The 16812-nt window shown below is 32.9% G+C and overlaps 1 protein-coding gene across 1 annotated transcript in view; it reads right to left on the bottom strand.

The window, feature by feature from the left end:
* PLCB1 (phospholipase C beta 1) overlaps positions 1–16812 on the bottom strand; it is an 821547-nt gene that overhangs the window by 789960 nt on the left and 14775 nt on the right. Inside the window, exon 2 of the mRNA XM_044659490.1 lies at positions 9695–9772. Within this exon, the coding sequence (XP_044515425.1) occupies positions 9695–9772 (78 nt within the window). The remainder of the gene's footprint in view (positions 1–9694; positions 9773–16812) is intronic.

The raw sequence follows: 16812 nt of genomic DNA, 5'->3' as shown, positions 1-16812 counted from the left end.
TCACTCATCTAAGAAGTGTAAGATCAGAAATTAGATCAGAAGTCTCCTACTTGACATACAGATAAAACAACCCTAAGAATGTCCAATTTTCCTATTGGATAATATTCATTCTTTTTTCTGACTAGGCTTTAAAAATATATTGTTAATCAAAACAATGTAAAATAACCTGAAAATAGTACTAAAAGCAGCAGGAGATGAAGTGTTTTTAAAAAACAGTATTGGCTCTAGAAGATGGATAAAATTACAAATACACCTCTCTTTGTAGATTATAGATGTTGAATGCTATGTTTGCTGGCAGATACTGTTATGGGGAAAGTCTGTTTTTCTTAACTATTTTTCTTTGTTACATGGTAGGGTGCTGTGAGAGAAAAGCTCTTCAAGGAAAGTAAATAATTTTCAACTGCTTCTAACAACAATCTCAGATAATACTAACTACATGAATAAATATTTTGTTTGCCTAGATAGATGAGAGATCTAATACTTTTTGGACAAACGTTATTGAAGGGGCTAACCACACAGGAAAACACAACATTTCATTGAAAAAAACAGTTTAGGATCTTTTCACTTCTTTTTCAAACATTTCTGTCCTCATTAATGAGTATCAAGAAAAGATTGTATGGGGGAAGGGAATAAAAATTTAAATAGCTGCTTCTATGAGCCAGACATTGTGCTAAGCCCTTTACAAATACTAGCTCACTTGATACTTCTAGCAACCCTGGGAGGTAGGTGTTATTGTTATCCCCATTTTACAATGGATAAAACTGAGGCAAAGAGTGATTAAGTGACTTGTCCAAAGTCACACATCAAGTAAACATCTGAAGTTGTGTTTAAATTCAGGTTTTCTTAACTCCAGGCCCAGCACTCTGTCCATTGTGCCCTCCCCCCAAACCCAGCAAAAAGCAAAAGCACTTTGTTGTTGTTGATATTTTAATTTACTTCAATCTGTCAAGGATCTGTGATTTTGCATGTATGGTAAATCTCTTCTACAGAGCCACAAATTGCCTTTAACTTCATAGATATATTAAACAGAGTGGCTTGAGTTTCAAAGTGAATAGGTAATTTGTCCACAGTCATGTAACCATTAAGTGTAGGAGGTAAGATTTGAACTCAGGTTTTCTTGACTTTTATCTACAATATAATTTCTTCAGATTTCAGTACAATATTATAGAGCCTTTCTTACTGAAATTTAAGAGAGATTTTAAGTTCTATAAGTTTTCTCTTTGAAAAGATTACAATACACAAAAAATACTCTGAAAATACACTGATTCATTTTTGTGTTTTTTAAAAACAAAACAAAGAAATAAATATATTACAAGAAGGATTGTATTTTATGAGTATTTTAAACAAATTTAGTACTTTAATGAAAAAAAATTACTAAAATGCACTGGAAAAAAGTAGTGTAAGAAAGAAAATTTATGTAGTTAGCTAAATAAAGACCCTATGCCAATTAACAATCAGTCAAAATGCTCATTCAAAAATTTCTTTAAGATTTCATAAAACACATTGCTTGTTTCTACATGCCTTATCAAGGGGAAAACTTTCAAGTTTATGGTGTAATTGATATTAAAAACTTGTCATGTTTGGTTAATTTTATGCCACAAATATGTATATTTCTATTATATTTTATTACATTTCAGTGTTAATTTTAATTGGCATGATAATTAACAAAGTAAATACAATCTTAGATTTTATTAATAGAAGCATAGTGTCCAGAGTAAGGAGGTAAAAGCTTTGCTGTGCCCCACCCCGATTAGATCACCCTAGAAGCTATGTACTTAGTTTTGGACATAACCTTTTAGTAAATACATTACCAGGGCTAGAGCACAGCCAGAGGAGAGTGGCCCAGATGGTAAGGGGATTCAAAATTATGTCATAAAATCTGTTTAAGGAACTGGAAGTGTTTATCTTAAAGAAGAGAAGTCTTAGGAAGTCTTCTTAGAAGATTAGTCTTGGGAAAGATGATAAATGCTTCCTCAGATGGAAAGGACTGTCATTTGAAAAAAGGATAAGACTCAGTCTGCTTGGCCCCAAGGGACAAAACCAGGATTAGTAGGTGGGCATTTCAAAGTTTGATTTCAGGGTGCTTAACAAGCATGGCTATTCACTAGATAGTAAGTTCTCCATCCAGGGGTCTTCAAAGAGAGGCTAAAGAACTATTAGTCAAAAATGTTGTAGAGGAGATTTCTTTACCAGAAATGAGATATTGTTCACTTCTGTCCAAGACAACAAACAGCAAGCACTTGCTATATTTTAGGAACTATGCTAGGAGCTGGGGGGGGGGGGACATTCAAAGCCAAAAATGAAGTATCCCTGCCCTCAAAGAGCTTGTATCCTATTTCATAGAATGCAACATAATTAGGAATAGTGAATTTTATACAAAGTAAAACAAAATAATTTTAAAAGGACTGAGAGTACTAGTAGCTTCAGACATATAGAAGTAAAGGGCAGAACTCAATGGTTTATTATGTCCCACTTTTAAGATTCTATAATTCAGTGTGAATCCTTTATCTAATATGAATCAGAAAATTCTTCATTCAAAAAAGCATTGCTAGCATCTTCATGGTTTTTTCTCATCTAAAGAAAATCTATAATAAAGTTCTAATACTTACAATAGTGCCTTAGGTAAGATTCTGAAGAAATCTAATAATGGTCAAGCAAAATTCTTAAAACAAGAGTTTTCTCAAAGAATGCCAATGACAACAAAGCTCATGTATCAGTCCAAGATGTTTATGAGTAAACATCATTTAACTTTGGAATAAAAGGACATAGGTTTGTCATATAATCAATCAATCACCAAGCATTTATCAAGTGCCTACTATGTACCAGACATTGTGCTTAGTGCTGAAGATAGAGATAAAAAGAATGAAGCAATGCATATGCTCAGTTTCTTTCCCTGGTAATAACAGAATAAAACTAAAGAATATTTAATATTTCTTCCAGCCCTAATATTATGTTTCAAATTATTGTTTTATCTATTATGTGATAGTAATGGAAATTTTTCCTTAGTTTCCTCACAGAAAGGAGGAAAAGAAAATAAGCATTAGCTAAGCACCTACTAAATGCCAATATTATTTTTTCAAGTATTATCTCATTCAAATCTCACTGCAACCCTGGAAGCTATTATTATCCCCATTTTATAATTGAGGATACCAAGGAAAATGAAGATTAAGTAACTTGGCTAGGGCCAAACACCTGCTAAAGATCTGAGGTTAGATCAGATTTGAATTCAGGTCTCCCTGACTCCAGGCTGAGTGTTCTCTCTGTCCACAAAGCAACTAGTTACCTCACAGAGATTTTAATTGGCAAGTTGTAATCATAATTTTAAGTGTTCACATCTATTCTTCAATACTGTGTTCAATACCAGGGATGCTGCCCATCATTTCCACTAAGAAAAACAGAGAAAAAGATTCCGAGATTCCCTGAAGGAAAAAAAAATGAAGACTGAGGTCCATTATTGTTATTGGAATACATTTTTAGAGCACTTTTTTTCTGAAGACCATTTTTCCTCTAAGCTTCTAGCATAAAGAATTTCATTGACATCTCAATTCAAAATATTTTTGGACTCTCAAGAGTTTATATACTTACCCTGACAGATATCATACCATGAGTCACATAAAATATTTTACAATATTTGAAGAAAAATATTTATGAAAAAAATTACTCAGTTTCTATGTGGAAAGTCCAGGCTATATTATGTAGTACCTTCTTCAGTGAATTAGCAGGAATTTTTTGCATCAAATTTAGTGAATTATTAAGCAATTCGTACGTTCAAAGCAAGTCCTAATGTAGCTATAAAGTAAAACAAAATACACCCTGGGTTCAAGTAACAGAATAGAGAGAAGAAAGTTAAAAATATACATAAGATAACTATAACAAAATAGAAAGAAATAAGTATATAAATTAAATTTAAAAAATGTGTTATTAGAGTATTAATTATATTCTCATTTATTTGTACTTTATATATCTATTGCTATATTTGAAGATCCAGTGTCTTAGTTGATGGTAATATAAGAAAAAAATAGATTCCTCCTACATATCATGCTAGTTCTTTTCCCATTTCTATTAATAAATACTTATCTAGTACCAATTCTCTAGGGTGAGAGATTCAAGGAAAGATCCATCTTAGTTCCCCAACTCCATATTGGTAGCAGCCAGAGAGAAAAGAAAACATTATACTAACGTAATCTAGTTTTATTTTTACATCATCCTTGGCATTGAGGCAAGGGCATAGAGTTGCAAAGCAAACATCTATTTTGTTCCATTTTCTAACTTGATAGATGTTCCTAATCTCTTTAACTTTGACCTCTCCTCTTCTTTAACCCTCCTCAAAAATTGCTAGGCAGAAACATTTTTGTTATGGTTCTTGCTATTCTTAACGTAGTTTGCTTGGCTGACGTTTCCTGCATTGGTGTCAGTTGCCAACATGGCGTATCTCCAAAACAAAAGCAATAGAGGTTTTAAGAGCTCATGCATGCAGCCTCTTAAATATTCCTGTGCTGTGTGGTATCTACTAAATCAGCCTTTCTATATCTTACAAATAAGAATCTTCTTCATATTTACGTGAGATAAATATTACAATAAAATAATTATTTTTGTAATATTTTTCTATTTTGAATACAGATTTTATATAACAATAAAATGAAAGAAACACTAAGATTCAGAGGAGTCACAGTTTCCCTCTCTATAAAATGAGGCTACTACCTGTATGACATCTCATTGTTTTGATGTGGAAATCAAATGAAGAAATTGATATAATATCCTTTATTAAGTACTATGAAAATGTCATCAGAATTATTGATACTGTTGGCCATTAAAGTAATGCCAGAGTTATTGCTACTTTTATTTTTCCTTTTTTTCCCTACAGTCGTCCTTTGGTTATTTTTCTAATAGATATATGTAGTACAAAATGCGTTCAGGACTCTAATTCTCAATTCCTGAATCCATCTCCTTCTGTGATCCCTCATATGCTTCTTGCCATTTCTTTACCAGAAATGAGATATTGTTCACTTCTGCCCAAGACAACAAATAGTAAGCACTTGCTATATTTTAGGAACTATGCTAGGAGTTGGGGGCGGGGGGGACATTCAAAGCCAAAAATGAAGTATTCCTGCCCTCAAAGAGCTTGTATCCTATTTCATAGAATGCAACATAATTAGGAATAGTGAATTTTATACAAAGTAAAACAAAATAATTTTAAAAGGACTGAGAGTGCTAGTAGCTTAAGACATATAGAAGATGTGCTTGCAGTGATGGGCAAACTTTTTAAAGAGGAGGCCAAAGGAAAGGAAATGCTCATCTGTCAGTCTGTTTCTAAGGCAACTCTTTTGAAGCTTCATTGTATTGTATCCTACTCATTGTATTCGTCAGATTGGGACTAATGTCCCCTAGCCAGATAAAATATTGTAGAGGACCCACCTCTGGCCGGCCAGCCATGTTTGCCCATCACTGGCTTAAAGTGTTAGAAAGTACTGTGGCCCTTAATGATCAAAGAAAGTGATTGGTTTAAATACTCTGGCAGGTTCCCAAAAGCTAACCCTTCAATAAAGTTATTTGAAAACATAATTGGTGCCCTGAAGTTTACTACCACCTTGGTTACTTATAAGAAACAGTCACTTTCTATGTATTATACTTTCTGTAAAATGATAGAAGAGACAAGAATAAGTCATTCAGTCTGTTTCTGGGTAATTTCCCACTGCTGAAGTGAAGAATAAGCTCTTGTGGAAGGGAATCTTTGCCACAGGGAAGCCTAGAGTCTCTCAGCTATGTTACTGAAAAATAGGCTGTGCCTAAGACGGTTGCTAAATAATAAGACTTCAGAGGTGAGGAAACTGAAACCTGAAGGAAAATATATACTCCTTAAAAAAACAAAATAGAATAGGATGACAATATAAATGAGCAAAATGAAATTATGAGTTTTCTTCAGTTCCTAAGATAGTAATTAAATAGTTAAAAACAAAATGTTAAAAAAAACATGTAATAAATATACAAATACATGTTTTCTCTCTAAAATAACATGTGTCACAATTGATATAAATAAGAAATTCTTGAATATCACTTTACAGAAGAAAGCCTATAAATACTGATGTCATCATTACAGTTATGTCATATGATTTCAAGGGATCTCATGTCATTTAAATGCTACCTCTATGCCCACCATTTTCTTCTGGCATCTGCTTCCTTTATGACTTAATGCATCATTTATAGGAACCCATATCCCAGAATTCAATGCATTATTCTTACTGTTTCAGGGCTGGGCTTAAAGCCAAAAGAAAAAAGCCCAGCATAATCATAGGTGGTTTTACTTTTATTTTTTTTGTCTTTAATCGTCTGCCTTTTAGATTCTAAAATATATGACAATTGACTAAAATTAAACATTATGCTCAATAAATAGTTGAATGAACAATTTAGATTTCAATAGTGAAAAGTAAAACATGCCTTCTATCTTCAGTGATACATGTAAAGAGGTTTTTGAAATAAATATAGCACTATACTGTAGAGAAATTTTAACTCTATTTTTTCTTTCAACTGGTTGTGCACATTATTAACAGATTATGAGGAGATAAAAATACAGAAAATTGAAATAATATTTTCCTACCATCAGTTTCATTTCCAAAAACTAAATAAATCTGTATTTCTGGGATAAACATCATTCAGACTATTGAATTAACATAACAATAGAGATAAGGCAGAAAACATTTTTTCCTAAACATTTTCACTTTATTAAGCAAAGAAACCTTTAGGATAGGTCTAGAGCTTAACTGAGGTGCCATGAATTATTAATGACTTAAAATCCCTTCTGTTGCTTTTATAGAAACTTGATTTACAAGTTGAAAAATCAAACTGACACTTAAGTCTCTTGTACAAATATCCAACCTTTAAAAATGCTCTGGGCATTATGAATACATTTTTCATGAATATGGCTATAACAGTTCTAAAAATATCTTTTAAAAATAGAATTCCTCCAAGCCATTGTTTTACACATAACAGTAGGAAATGCAAGAGAATGTTGAAGCCAAAAGTATTTAAAAACCAAATAATAAACTTTAGGTATTTTTTTCCATAAAACAATAAACACATGTACTAAGGATCACAAAACCAGCAGATCACTGAACTCGGAAAACTTTACACCTTCTACCCAAGCTTTGGAGGCCAAGAATTATTGCTAGTAATTGGTATTCCTCAGAGTCCCCAAAGCCTTCAGGCTCATCCCAGGGCAACTCCGCAATCACAAAAGAAAAATGAACTTTAAATGAGTTATATCCAGACCACAACTCTAGGCCCTTTCTTTACCTATTCTCAAGGTCACAAGGCTGAAAGAATGCCATTCTTAGAGGAATGGAACAAATTTTTGCCCATGAACTGCTTAACCTTTGGTGAATCCAGAAAATAAAATTCTCTATGTTAATACCAACCCCAAAATATATGTTGGGTTTGAACCTCTGGGTTCAGAGTGGCATTAAGGCTAAAATTCAACCAACAAACAATCCATGTACCCTTCCCCAAAGGTGCTAATAAATTCAAGTGATTTTCACTGCTACTTGCACAAATTAAAGGTTGAATTGAGCCCAGATATTCAAAGGTAGTGATTATGGCACCTAAGAAAGTCTGAAAAAGTCAATAATATTTATGAGTGGTGGGGGAATTGAAAAAAGGAATAATAGCACATTGTCCAATTCTCTGTGTAACTGGGACAATTTCTAATTGTTTGATCTGAGGATCTCATTTGACCTTCTCAATACTCCCACCCTCCTCTTAAAAACTAACTCTTCCTATAATGATAAGATACAGAAAGTTTTGTAGAATTTTGTTCTCAGTTCAAAGGGAAATGTAGTACAATAGGAATTAATATCTATAACACACAATGTATAGGAATATTCTTGTTTAAGGCTTACTTTCTACATTGATCTCAATCAATGTTGCAACAGAAGCCCTAAATGCTTGTATTGCATCAGTCAATTAAAAAATATTTTCCAGGTATAAAAAAGTCCTCAATCATTTTAAGAGAATAATAGAGTTTTGACGAGTGGAAGAAAAGCAGATGTGACATACCTGAAACATCTTATTGAGAAGATCAAGTAGCATATCTTAGACTATATATACAAACAGCAAACAGCAAACCCACTCAGTCAGCCAGTTAAGCAATGAACCAATGTAGTAGCAGTGGGAGAATTTCAAATTAGAGGTTAGAGCCAAGTCCTTGATAAGGAATGACTTTTGGTAGGGCTGAGGGGAGTATTTGTCTCTCAACCTTCCACCTCTATTACTGTTATCATTAGCAGCAGAGAATCTAGCTAAGATAAGAGAGATGGGACAAGTACGAAATAATTAGGAAGGATAGTCACTTCCAAGAGTGTGACCTCTCATGGCAGAGAAAAGTGCAACAATAGAACCTACAAAAGTACTGACCCTTATAACCCAGAAGAAAGAACCCTTAATTTTTGCACTAAGAAAGAAAATTATTTCCAAAGCCAAGAGTCATTAACCCTTTGCCATATGTATTGTCTGCATATATTCCTCACTATTTTTGTACTTTAAATTTGTCTCTCTTCTCCCAATAGGCCTACTGTAGAAGAATATACCCCATACTTTTAGGCAAATTGTTTTTGTAATTATTATACAAGTAAATACCTTTGCTAAAAGTATTTGCTGATTGATAGAGAAAATAATACTGATGGGGGGGCTTATAAACAATGAATCCAAGTTCCTCAGTCCCTTGAGATTTGAGGAATTATCCTCAGTGAGGTTGCTATAATTGTCTTACTGCCTATTTGACTTTCAAACCTAAATATTAGTAATATACCAGCAAAAGTTTGTTTAATTCAGTATGGATTATTTTTAATGAATTATTCCATAATGCATATAAATAATTCATCCTCAATTCAGAGGACGAAGCAAAAATAAATGATGTTTTATTAGAAAACCTTTAAAGGCTTTTTGAAGTTTTCTGCTGGAGACAAAATGAAATGTGCATTTCATTTGATAAAAGTATATGAAACACTTCCTCTATTGGCTCATCTGAACAAATTACCAAGGTCAAGTTCTTATTGAATCCAGCAGGATAATTTAATGAAGTAGAAAGGAGAAGGTAGGAAAAAAAAATGTCAAGGGCATTTTCAGTAATGTTGGTTTGCCTAATGTTTAGAGTGGCAAACCTAATCCTGATCTTTAGTTTGGAGGTGGGAGGGAAATGCTATAGGAGAAGGAACCAATAAACAATAATAGGAATAAAAACTAATTTAATCAGATCTTTTATGTTCATAACCTTGTAACCATATAAACAAGAAAAAAAAAAACAAAAAGTATAATCAAAACAGCACAGTCTATCCTTATACACTTTCTTTCCTGTTAGAAAATTCATCAGAGAAAGTGCAAGGATTTTTTGGGTTAAATATGTTTCATATAAGTATAGAGTTAAGATTTAAATTAAAAATCCAAAACCTAGATAACCAGCAATTCTGGTTCCTCAAAATTTGGTTAAATCTTAACTCCTAGCATGTTTTCACATTCCCCTTGAAAATTCATGATATTCACCAAAGACTAGGAATGTTGTTCAAAATCAGAACACCACCACCAATTTAAGATGCAATCCAAATCTAAATCAACTCATGAATTTTCCAAAGACTAGGAACATCTTGAAAAGAGTTCCATCAATTGACAAACCAGATATTTCAGAAGACAATATCATATTTCTTACCTTATTTTGATCTGTCCAATAAAAGAAAAATCCTTGAGGATCAGTCCTCAGAATAATTGGAGTAACAATAGTGGAGTCCTAGAAATAAAGGAGGGAAGACATATGTAAGACATTAAACTCATAATATTCAACTTAGAATTATTTTAAGAAACCATAGTTGCTTAAAAGATAGTCTGAAGTTATCAATCATGAGAAGATATTAGCAAATTAGATATGACCATTTAGAATATAAATGAATTACTATGCTAAATAATCAAATTGTTTTGCTATAGATTGGTAAAATAAAACATAGTACGCAAAAATTATGATATAATCTGTTCTATGGGTTTTTGTTTTATAATTCTGCTTTGCTTTTAGTCTTTTAACACATTACAATAATTTTTCAACACTTTTAAAATTTAGATATTTTAAATAAATAAAAAATCCATGTTGGTTCATATTTTTTATTTTACTTATCCAAGAAAATGAGATCAACCAAAATATAAGAGCATTTCTGTTTCCAAGGCAACCATGAATAAGGCTTTCTTCTATACAGCTTATTAAAAAAAAATTGTCTAATTGATTCAAATCGTATGTCCTGAAACATGCATGTTTTTAAAATAAAACTGACATATGGTATAGTCATTATATTAAGACAATTATAATTTTCAGAAAGGTATGCCATCTGTACAAGAAAAAAATTTTACTCACTTGAGATCCAAAGTCTCTAATAGAGATTCATCAAAGAAAATTTAATGACCAGGGGTTTTTGTCTTTTCATATATGTACAAAAATCATGATAATCATGTTATATTTCCCCTCCACCTGGCTTCTTCTTAAAATTAAACTTGGAGAACTCCTTAGACCCTGAGATGTAATGTGACTTGCCCATGATCATATAGCTAGTATGAATGAGTCAGTCCTTTAACAAGAACTTTCTGATTTCAAGTCCAGATGTCTACTATTTCATGCTGCCTTTCCACAAATAAGTTAGAGTCAAAAAAAAAAAAGAACTATGAAAATTGTTCTGGTTTCTATAAAAGAATTTCTGTAAAAGACTTTATCAAAGATGTGATCATGGTCCTGAGGTAGGCTAATTGATTATATGCAGAAAACTCCAAGGTGATGGGTGTATAATCTTAATTTATAATGGTTCCCTGGAAATACTGAAAGAATAAATGAAAAGAGGTTTCCAATACATTGAACAGATTCCTTATTGCTTTTCTCAGTACAAACTTTGATTGGAAAGACTTCGCCTCTAAGACAATTAAATCATAGTACAATATAGTATAATAATCAATTTGTAAACATTTATTTGCACACCTACTATGTGCCAGAAGTTTACTAAATTCTGCAGATAAAAAGAAAAAAAAGACATCATCTGCCCTGTAGAAGTTTAAAATCAAATGCAAAAAGACAATACACAAAAGGAAGCTGAAATACGAGGGGTGCTATTGGGGTATGATGCTCTGTGAAGTCTAAACCAAAAATATTTGCAGATAGAAAAGGGAAAGTAACTTGGAAAGTTCTGAGTTCTCTACAAAGGAAGACTTTGAGAGGAGTTCATTGCTAACTCTTTATAGTCTTCCAGTCAGAAGGTGAAGCAACTGAAGGAGGCAAGAAAGTATTGAATACAAAAAGCTGTGTCATTCTGTATGGTGGTAAGCTTTCAGGTGATCATTCTATCCTGAGGAGACATGATGGTCCATAGATTAAAAATTAAGAAGACATTGATTGAAAATGGAGATGTGTGGAATCAAAAGACCTTTTAGGACTTAGAGCTAGAAACCTTAGTCCTAAATAAGGCATTTTCCTTGTAAAAGTGAACTGGGGTGTCCTAGAAAGAGGATTGACTAGATTTGGAGTCAGGAGACATGTTCAAATTCCAATCCTAATACCAGTTATATGATTTGGGCAAGTTAATTTTCATCACTGAAGCTCAGTTTCCTCATTTGTAAAATGGGTATAACTAGTATTATCTATCTTAAAAGGCTGGTGGGAGGAAAGTTCTTATAAACTTTAAAGTGTTTAATAATATTAAATTGCTAAATATTATTTTAATAAAATAAAATGTAATTTTAAATTTTCACCCAATGGGACAGGATCATGTAATAAAAATGGAAAGCATTTGGATTTTGAAATTAGAAGATGTGGGCTGAAATCCTCATCTCCAGAATGAATGGCTTAGAACAGATGAATTCCTTAAGCAGTAAATCTTATGACCCTAAAGATTAATTCACTAAAAGTTAAACTCTCCCAATTATGTAATAATACTTCCAAATGGAGTCAAGAGACCCAAGTTCTTTTCCTGGTTCAACTGCCAAACTCAGTATATGACTTTAGACATGTCTCTCCCTATCTTTGGGATTCAGTTTCCTTTTCTGTGAAATGAGAGGTTTGAAAGACTTGATATCTAAGGTCCCTAATAGTGCCAATTTGAATCAGTACAATTCATCGTTTTTACTGAGCACCAATTGTATGCCAAACCCTTTACTAGTTTCTATGGGATCTAGTAGGGATATTCATCAATCTTGGCTTTTAAGTGAATGCTGAATACATCTCAGATCTGTTTTTAAGGCAAGATTCTTATTCAGGTACACAAGGGATGTCCTCTGAGATTTCTTCCAATTCAGAATTCTGTGACAGAGGGATTCTATAAAAGATTTGTTAAAAAGGGGGGGTGGGGGAGACGGACCCCACCAGAGGTCTGGATGATTTGAAGAAGAGATTTTTTTAATCTATGATGTTAGAAAATATGCCCACACAAATGAAACAATGAATCTATTGAAGTATCAGATGATTTATTAAAAGAATTGGTTTAATATCAAAAGGATACACTGTAATTAAAATAGCAGTTTCTGAAAATGTGTCTAGTTTCTCTGATCAATAAAAATATTTTATACAATATTGCTAGAATGAATTAGAAACAAGAGTTTTAACTCTAATCAGCTTTCTATGTATAGGATAAATAAAAGTTTCCACAAGTACCAAAATAGCCCCTCTACTTATTCAAGTGATCCCATTCTATTCCATCTTCTCCAACAGATTGTTCCCTCAGTCATCCATACTCTTCTCTTTATTTTCAGTCTCTCTGTCTCTGCTGGCTCATTTCCTCCTTCCTACAAACAGGCCCACCTATTTCCTATTCTGAAAAAAAAACCCATCCTTGATCCTTTCATCCCTGCTAACTATCGTTCTTTTTCTCTTTTGCCTTTTGTAGCTAAACTCTTAAAAGCCTGTTTACCACAGGTGCCTACAATTTTCTCTGACTCTCTTAATCCTTATAATCTTACTTCTCTGAATTTATCATTTATCAAAAATCCTCTCTCTACAGTCACTAATGACCACTAAATTGCCAAATCCAATTGCCTTTTATCAATCATTCTTCTTGACCTCTTCAGCAATTGACAGCACTGATCACTCTCTCTTCTTTGATACTCTCTTCTACCTAGGTTTTTAGGACAACACTCTTTCCTGGTTTTCCTCCTCCCTATTTGACTACTCCCTCTTTCTCTCCTATTCTGGATCTTTTTTCATATCATGTGCTTTAACCATATATGTCCCTCAAGCTTCTGTCCTGGGCTCTTTACTCTTCTCCCTCTATACTGCTTCACTTAGTGATTTCACCAGATACTATGGATTTAATGCTGATGATTCTCAAACTTACCTTTTCTGCCCCAATCTCTCTGCTGACTTCCATCTCCAAATACCTCCTAGACATCTAGAATTGGATGTCCAGAAGACATCTTGAACTCATTATGTCCAGAATGGAACTCATTATTTTTTCTTCTCTACACTCCCCCCGCCACTTTCCCTATTATTGTAGAGGTCAGTATCATCCTCCTAATTCCTCAGGCTCACAAACTAGGAGTCATCCTCAATTCCCCAATTTCTCACTCTCAATATCCAAGATATTGCCAACACCTCTCAATTTCACCTTCACAACATCTTTTGAAAATTGCTCCTTCTCTCCTCAGATACTGACCACTCTAGTGAGGACTCTCATCCCCTCAAGTCTTGTTTACTGCAATAGTCTGTCAATGGATCTGTCTGCCTCAAGCCTCTCCCCATTCCAATCCATTGTCTATTTAGCCCCTGAAGTGATTTTCCTAAAACAAAGAGGTCTAATTGTGAAACTCTACTACTCTAGTAACTGTCTATTGCCTCCAAGGGCAAATGCAAAATGTTCTGTTTTTTATTCATAACTCAGCCACCTCCTGCCTTTCCAGTCTTCTTACAACCAAGTGAACTCTTCAAGCAAGTAGCATTTGCCTCCTCACTATTCTGCAAACAAGACACTCCATTTCCATACCATGTGGGTATTTTTCTCTGGCCATCCCCCACACCTAGAATGTGCTCCATTCTCTCCTCCAGCTACTGATTTCCCTGGCTTCCTTTAAGTCTCAACTGAAAACCCATCCTCTATTACCTCTCTAATTCTGATGTTTTACCTTTTTAAAGTATTTCCTATTTATCCTATATGTAGTTTGCTTTGTATATATTTGTTTTCATGGAATCCCTCCCATTAGATTGTAAAGACCTTGAAGGCAGGGACTGACTATCTTTTGCTTCTTTTTGCATCCCCAGTGCTCAGCATAATACCTGACACATAAGAAGCACCTAATACATGTTTATTCATTTGGTATATTCCTTTAAAAATAACATCAGCCTACTCAAGCTAAAAATGGTCTGAAACTGACATGGAAAGCTCAAGACAACAAAGAGAAATTGTTTGTTTGTTCTTAAGATATTCTGAAGGAAGTAAGGAGGATAAAAAAATAGATGGGACCACTATCTCTTAGTAAAATGGATAATGATTAGAAATGACAGAAATATAACAGAGGTGTTGAATTCTTACTTAACTATTATGTCCAGTTTAGGATTATATAAACTTAAAGTGAAGTGGAGTATTCAGGATGATTTGAAGTGCCATTAAGAGAATAACTTACACATATTTTTAATTGTTAAATATGGCATAGAAAAATGTCAAAAGGTTTGACCACACCACCTAATAATTAAAGTTATATCTATTGAGATATTAGAAAAACATCCTAATGAAGTATAATGAATAGTGAGTAAAAGTCAGGAGACTTCAATTCCAGACCAGTCCCTCCCACTAAGGATCTGTGTGTCTTCCAAAAAGTAACTTTACTTCTTTTGAGCTTTTTTCTTCTTACGTAAAATGAGAGGGCTCAGTAAAATGATCTTATAGCAAACTGTGAAATCTCAGATTCAGTTTGGATTGGAAAGAATATTAAGATCAGGGCTGATTACTTTGTTTGTGTTTCCCCTTCCAAATAAAATGATACTAGGACTGGACAGATCAGAAGAGAGATGGCTAATGGGGTGTTCATACACAGGTAAGAGAGTTCTAGTCTGCTCCATAGGAATGTAAATTACCAACTCCAACTAAACTACAACACAGGAAAAGGAAATGAAATAACTGGATAATGTGATTCCTGAATCCTATCATTGATTTTTGAAAGATTATTTTAAATGGCAGAACTATAAAATGTATGAGGAATATTTTTCTGAATTTTCAAAAAAATTAAGGGATGAAATTCTATAACCTATAAGACAATAAACTTGATTTTGGTTTCAGGAAAAGTTCTTTATTAACTGTCCTTCCTTTCATCTTCTGTGTGTGTATTTCTCTAAATATATTTCTTTATATCTCATTGTTTTTAAAATATAAGTTGGTTGGTGAATCCTCTTTTCAACCACATAGTTTTCTAGACAAATTCTCCTTTACTACTTATCAGAAATGCTTCTTTTTGTATCTCCAGAAATACATTCTTTTGAGCTTCATATCCATTTTTCCTTGATTTCTTAGAGTTTTGCTTTGTTTTTGGCAAGGATGGAGAAGGTGAAGATTGAAATAGGAATTCCAATTTTTATTTTTCTGAATCCATTTATAAGTGTAATATGTATAGTTTGGGATTATGCAAAGGAAGAATTCAGGATGATTTAACGTGACATTAAGAGATTACCTTGAATGCATATTTTAATCATTAAATACGGCATAGAAAAATGACAAAAGGCTGAGCCATATCCCCTAAAGATTGTGATTATATCTCTAGCAGTGCTAGGATAGCAATTTGGTGTAGCATAATGAGCAGTCAGAAAAAGTCAAGAGACTTCAATTCTAATCCAATTCCTCTCAGTAAGGAGCCATGTGTCTTCCAACAAGTCACTTTACCTCTCTTGAGTTTTTTCTTCATGTGTAAAATGAGATAGCTGGGTGATACTGTAGCATTCTGTAAATATAAGATTCAGTCAGGATTGGGGAAAGTATTAAAAATCAGGGTTAATTATAAATAATAATGGTATTCTGAAAACAAATATTAACTTTGTTTAACTTTTATATGGAGAAAAGATATTTCATAAATATTTTGCCCTGTTTTATTAATGTCTTTTACTTTTACTGCAGTCATTTTTGGGGTAAGGTGGAAATCTTTTGGGGGGAAACAATTAAGTAAAAATATTCAGTGCTGTGACAGAATCTGACAATGTATACAATATCTTGTCTAAGAATTATCTTGTTCTCTGCCACAGGGAAAGAGGAATTTTTCATTATCTTCAACCCAGATCCTTCATTGCTGAAATGAGCATGATAATAGCACCTTTCTCCCAGAGTTGTTTTGAATGTCAAATGATGAAACACATAAAGTGCTTGACAAATCTTAAAATTCTAGATTAATAATTAAAATTATTATTATACTTTATAGTAGCAATTTTGTATATATGGGTAAGCTAATTCAAAGATGATTAATAAATTTCTTAATTACTTTGAATAGCAAGTTTTTATTATTATTTCTTGTTTTTGTTAGTTTTTGGATAAACTACATCAAATAACAGTGGGAAGATGAATCATCTTGTTTTGCCTCTTTTTCTATATGGAAGTTTCTATTTTTTGTTCATTGCTAGTTTTTGGTAATATTAAAGAAGGGCTCTTTGGTGTCTATTTTTTGAGGTTTTTAAAATAAATGAAAGCTATATTTTGTTCATTGATTTTCTGAATCTACTGAAAAAATAATGTAGCTTTATTATTTTTATGGATTTATGATTAATTATGCTAAGTCATTCTCCTAATTTTGAACCATCATTGTATCTTTTTATGGTTGTAACTTGGTTATAGT

This window comes from Gracilinanus agilis, chromosome 2 (genome assembly GCF_016433145.1).
Source record: "Gracilinanus agilis isolate LMUSP501 chromosome 2, AgileGrace, whole genome shotgun sequence".
Taxonomy (NCBI): domain Eukaryota; kingdom Metazoa; phylum Chordata; class Mammalia; order Didelphimorphia; family Didelphidae; genus Gracilinanus; species Gracilinanus agilis.
The sequence above is the reverse complement of the archived record's forward strand: the minus strand, read 5'-3'. Positions and strand labels throughout refer to the sequence as shown.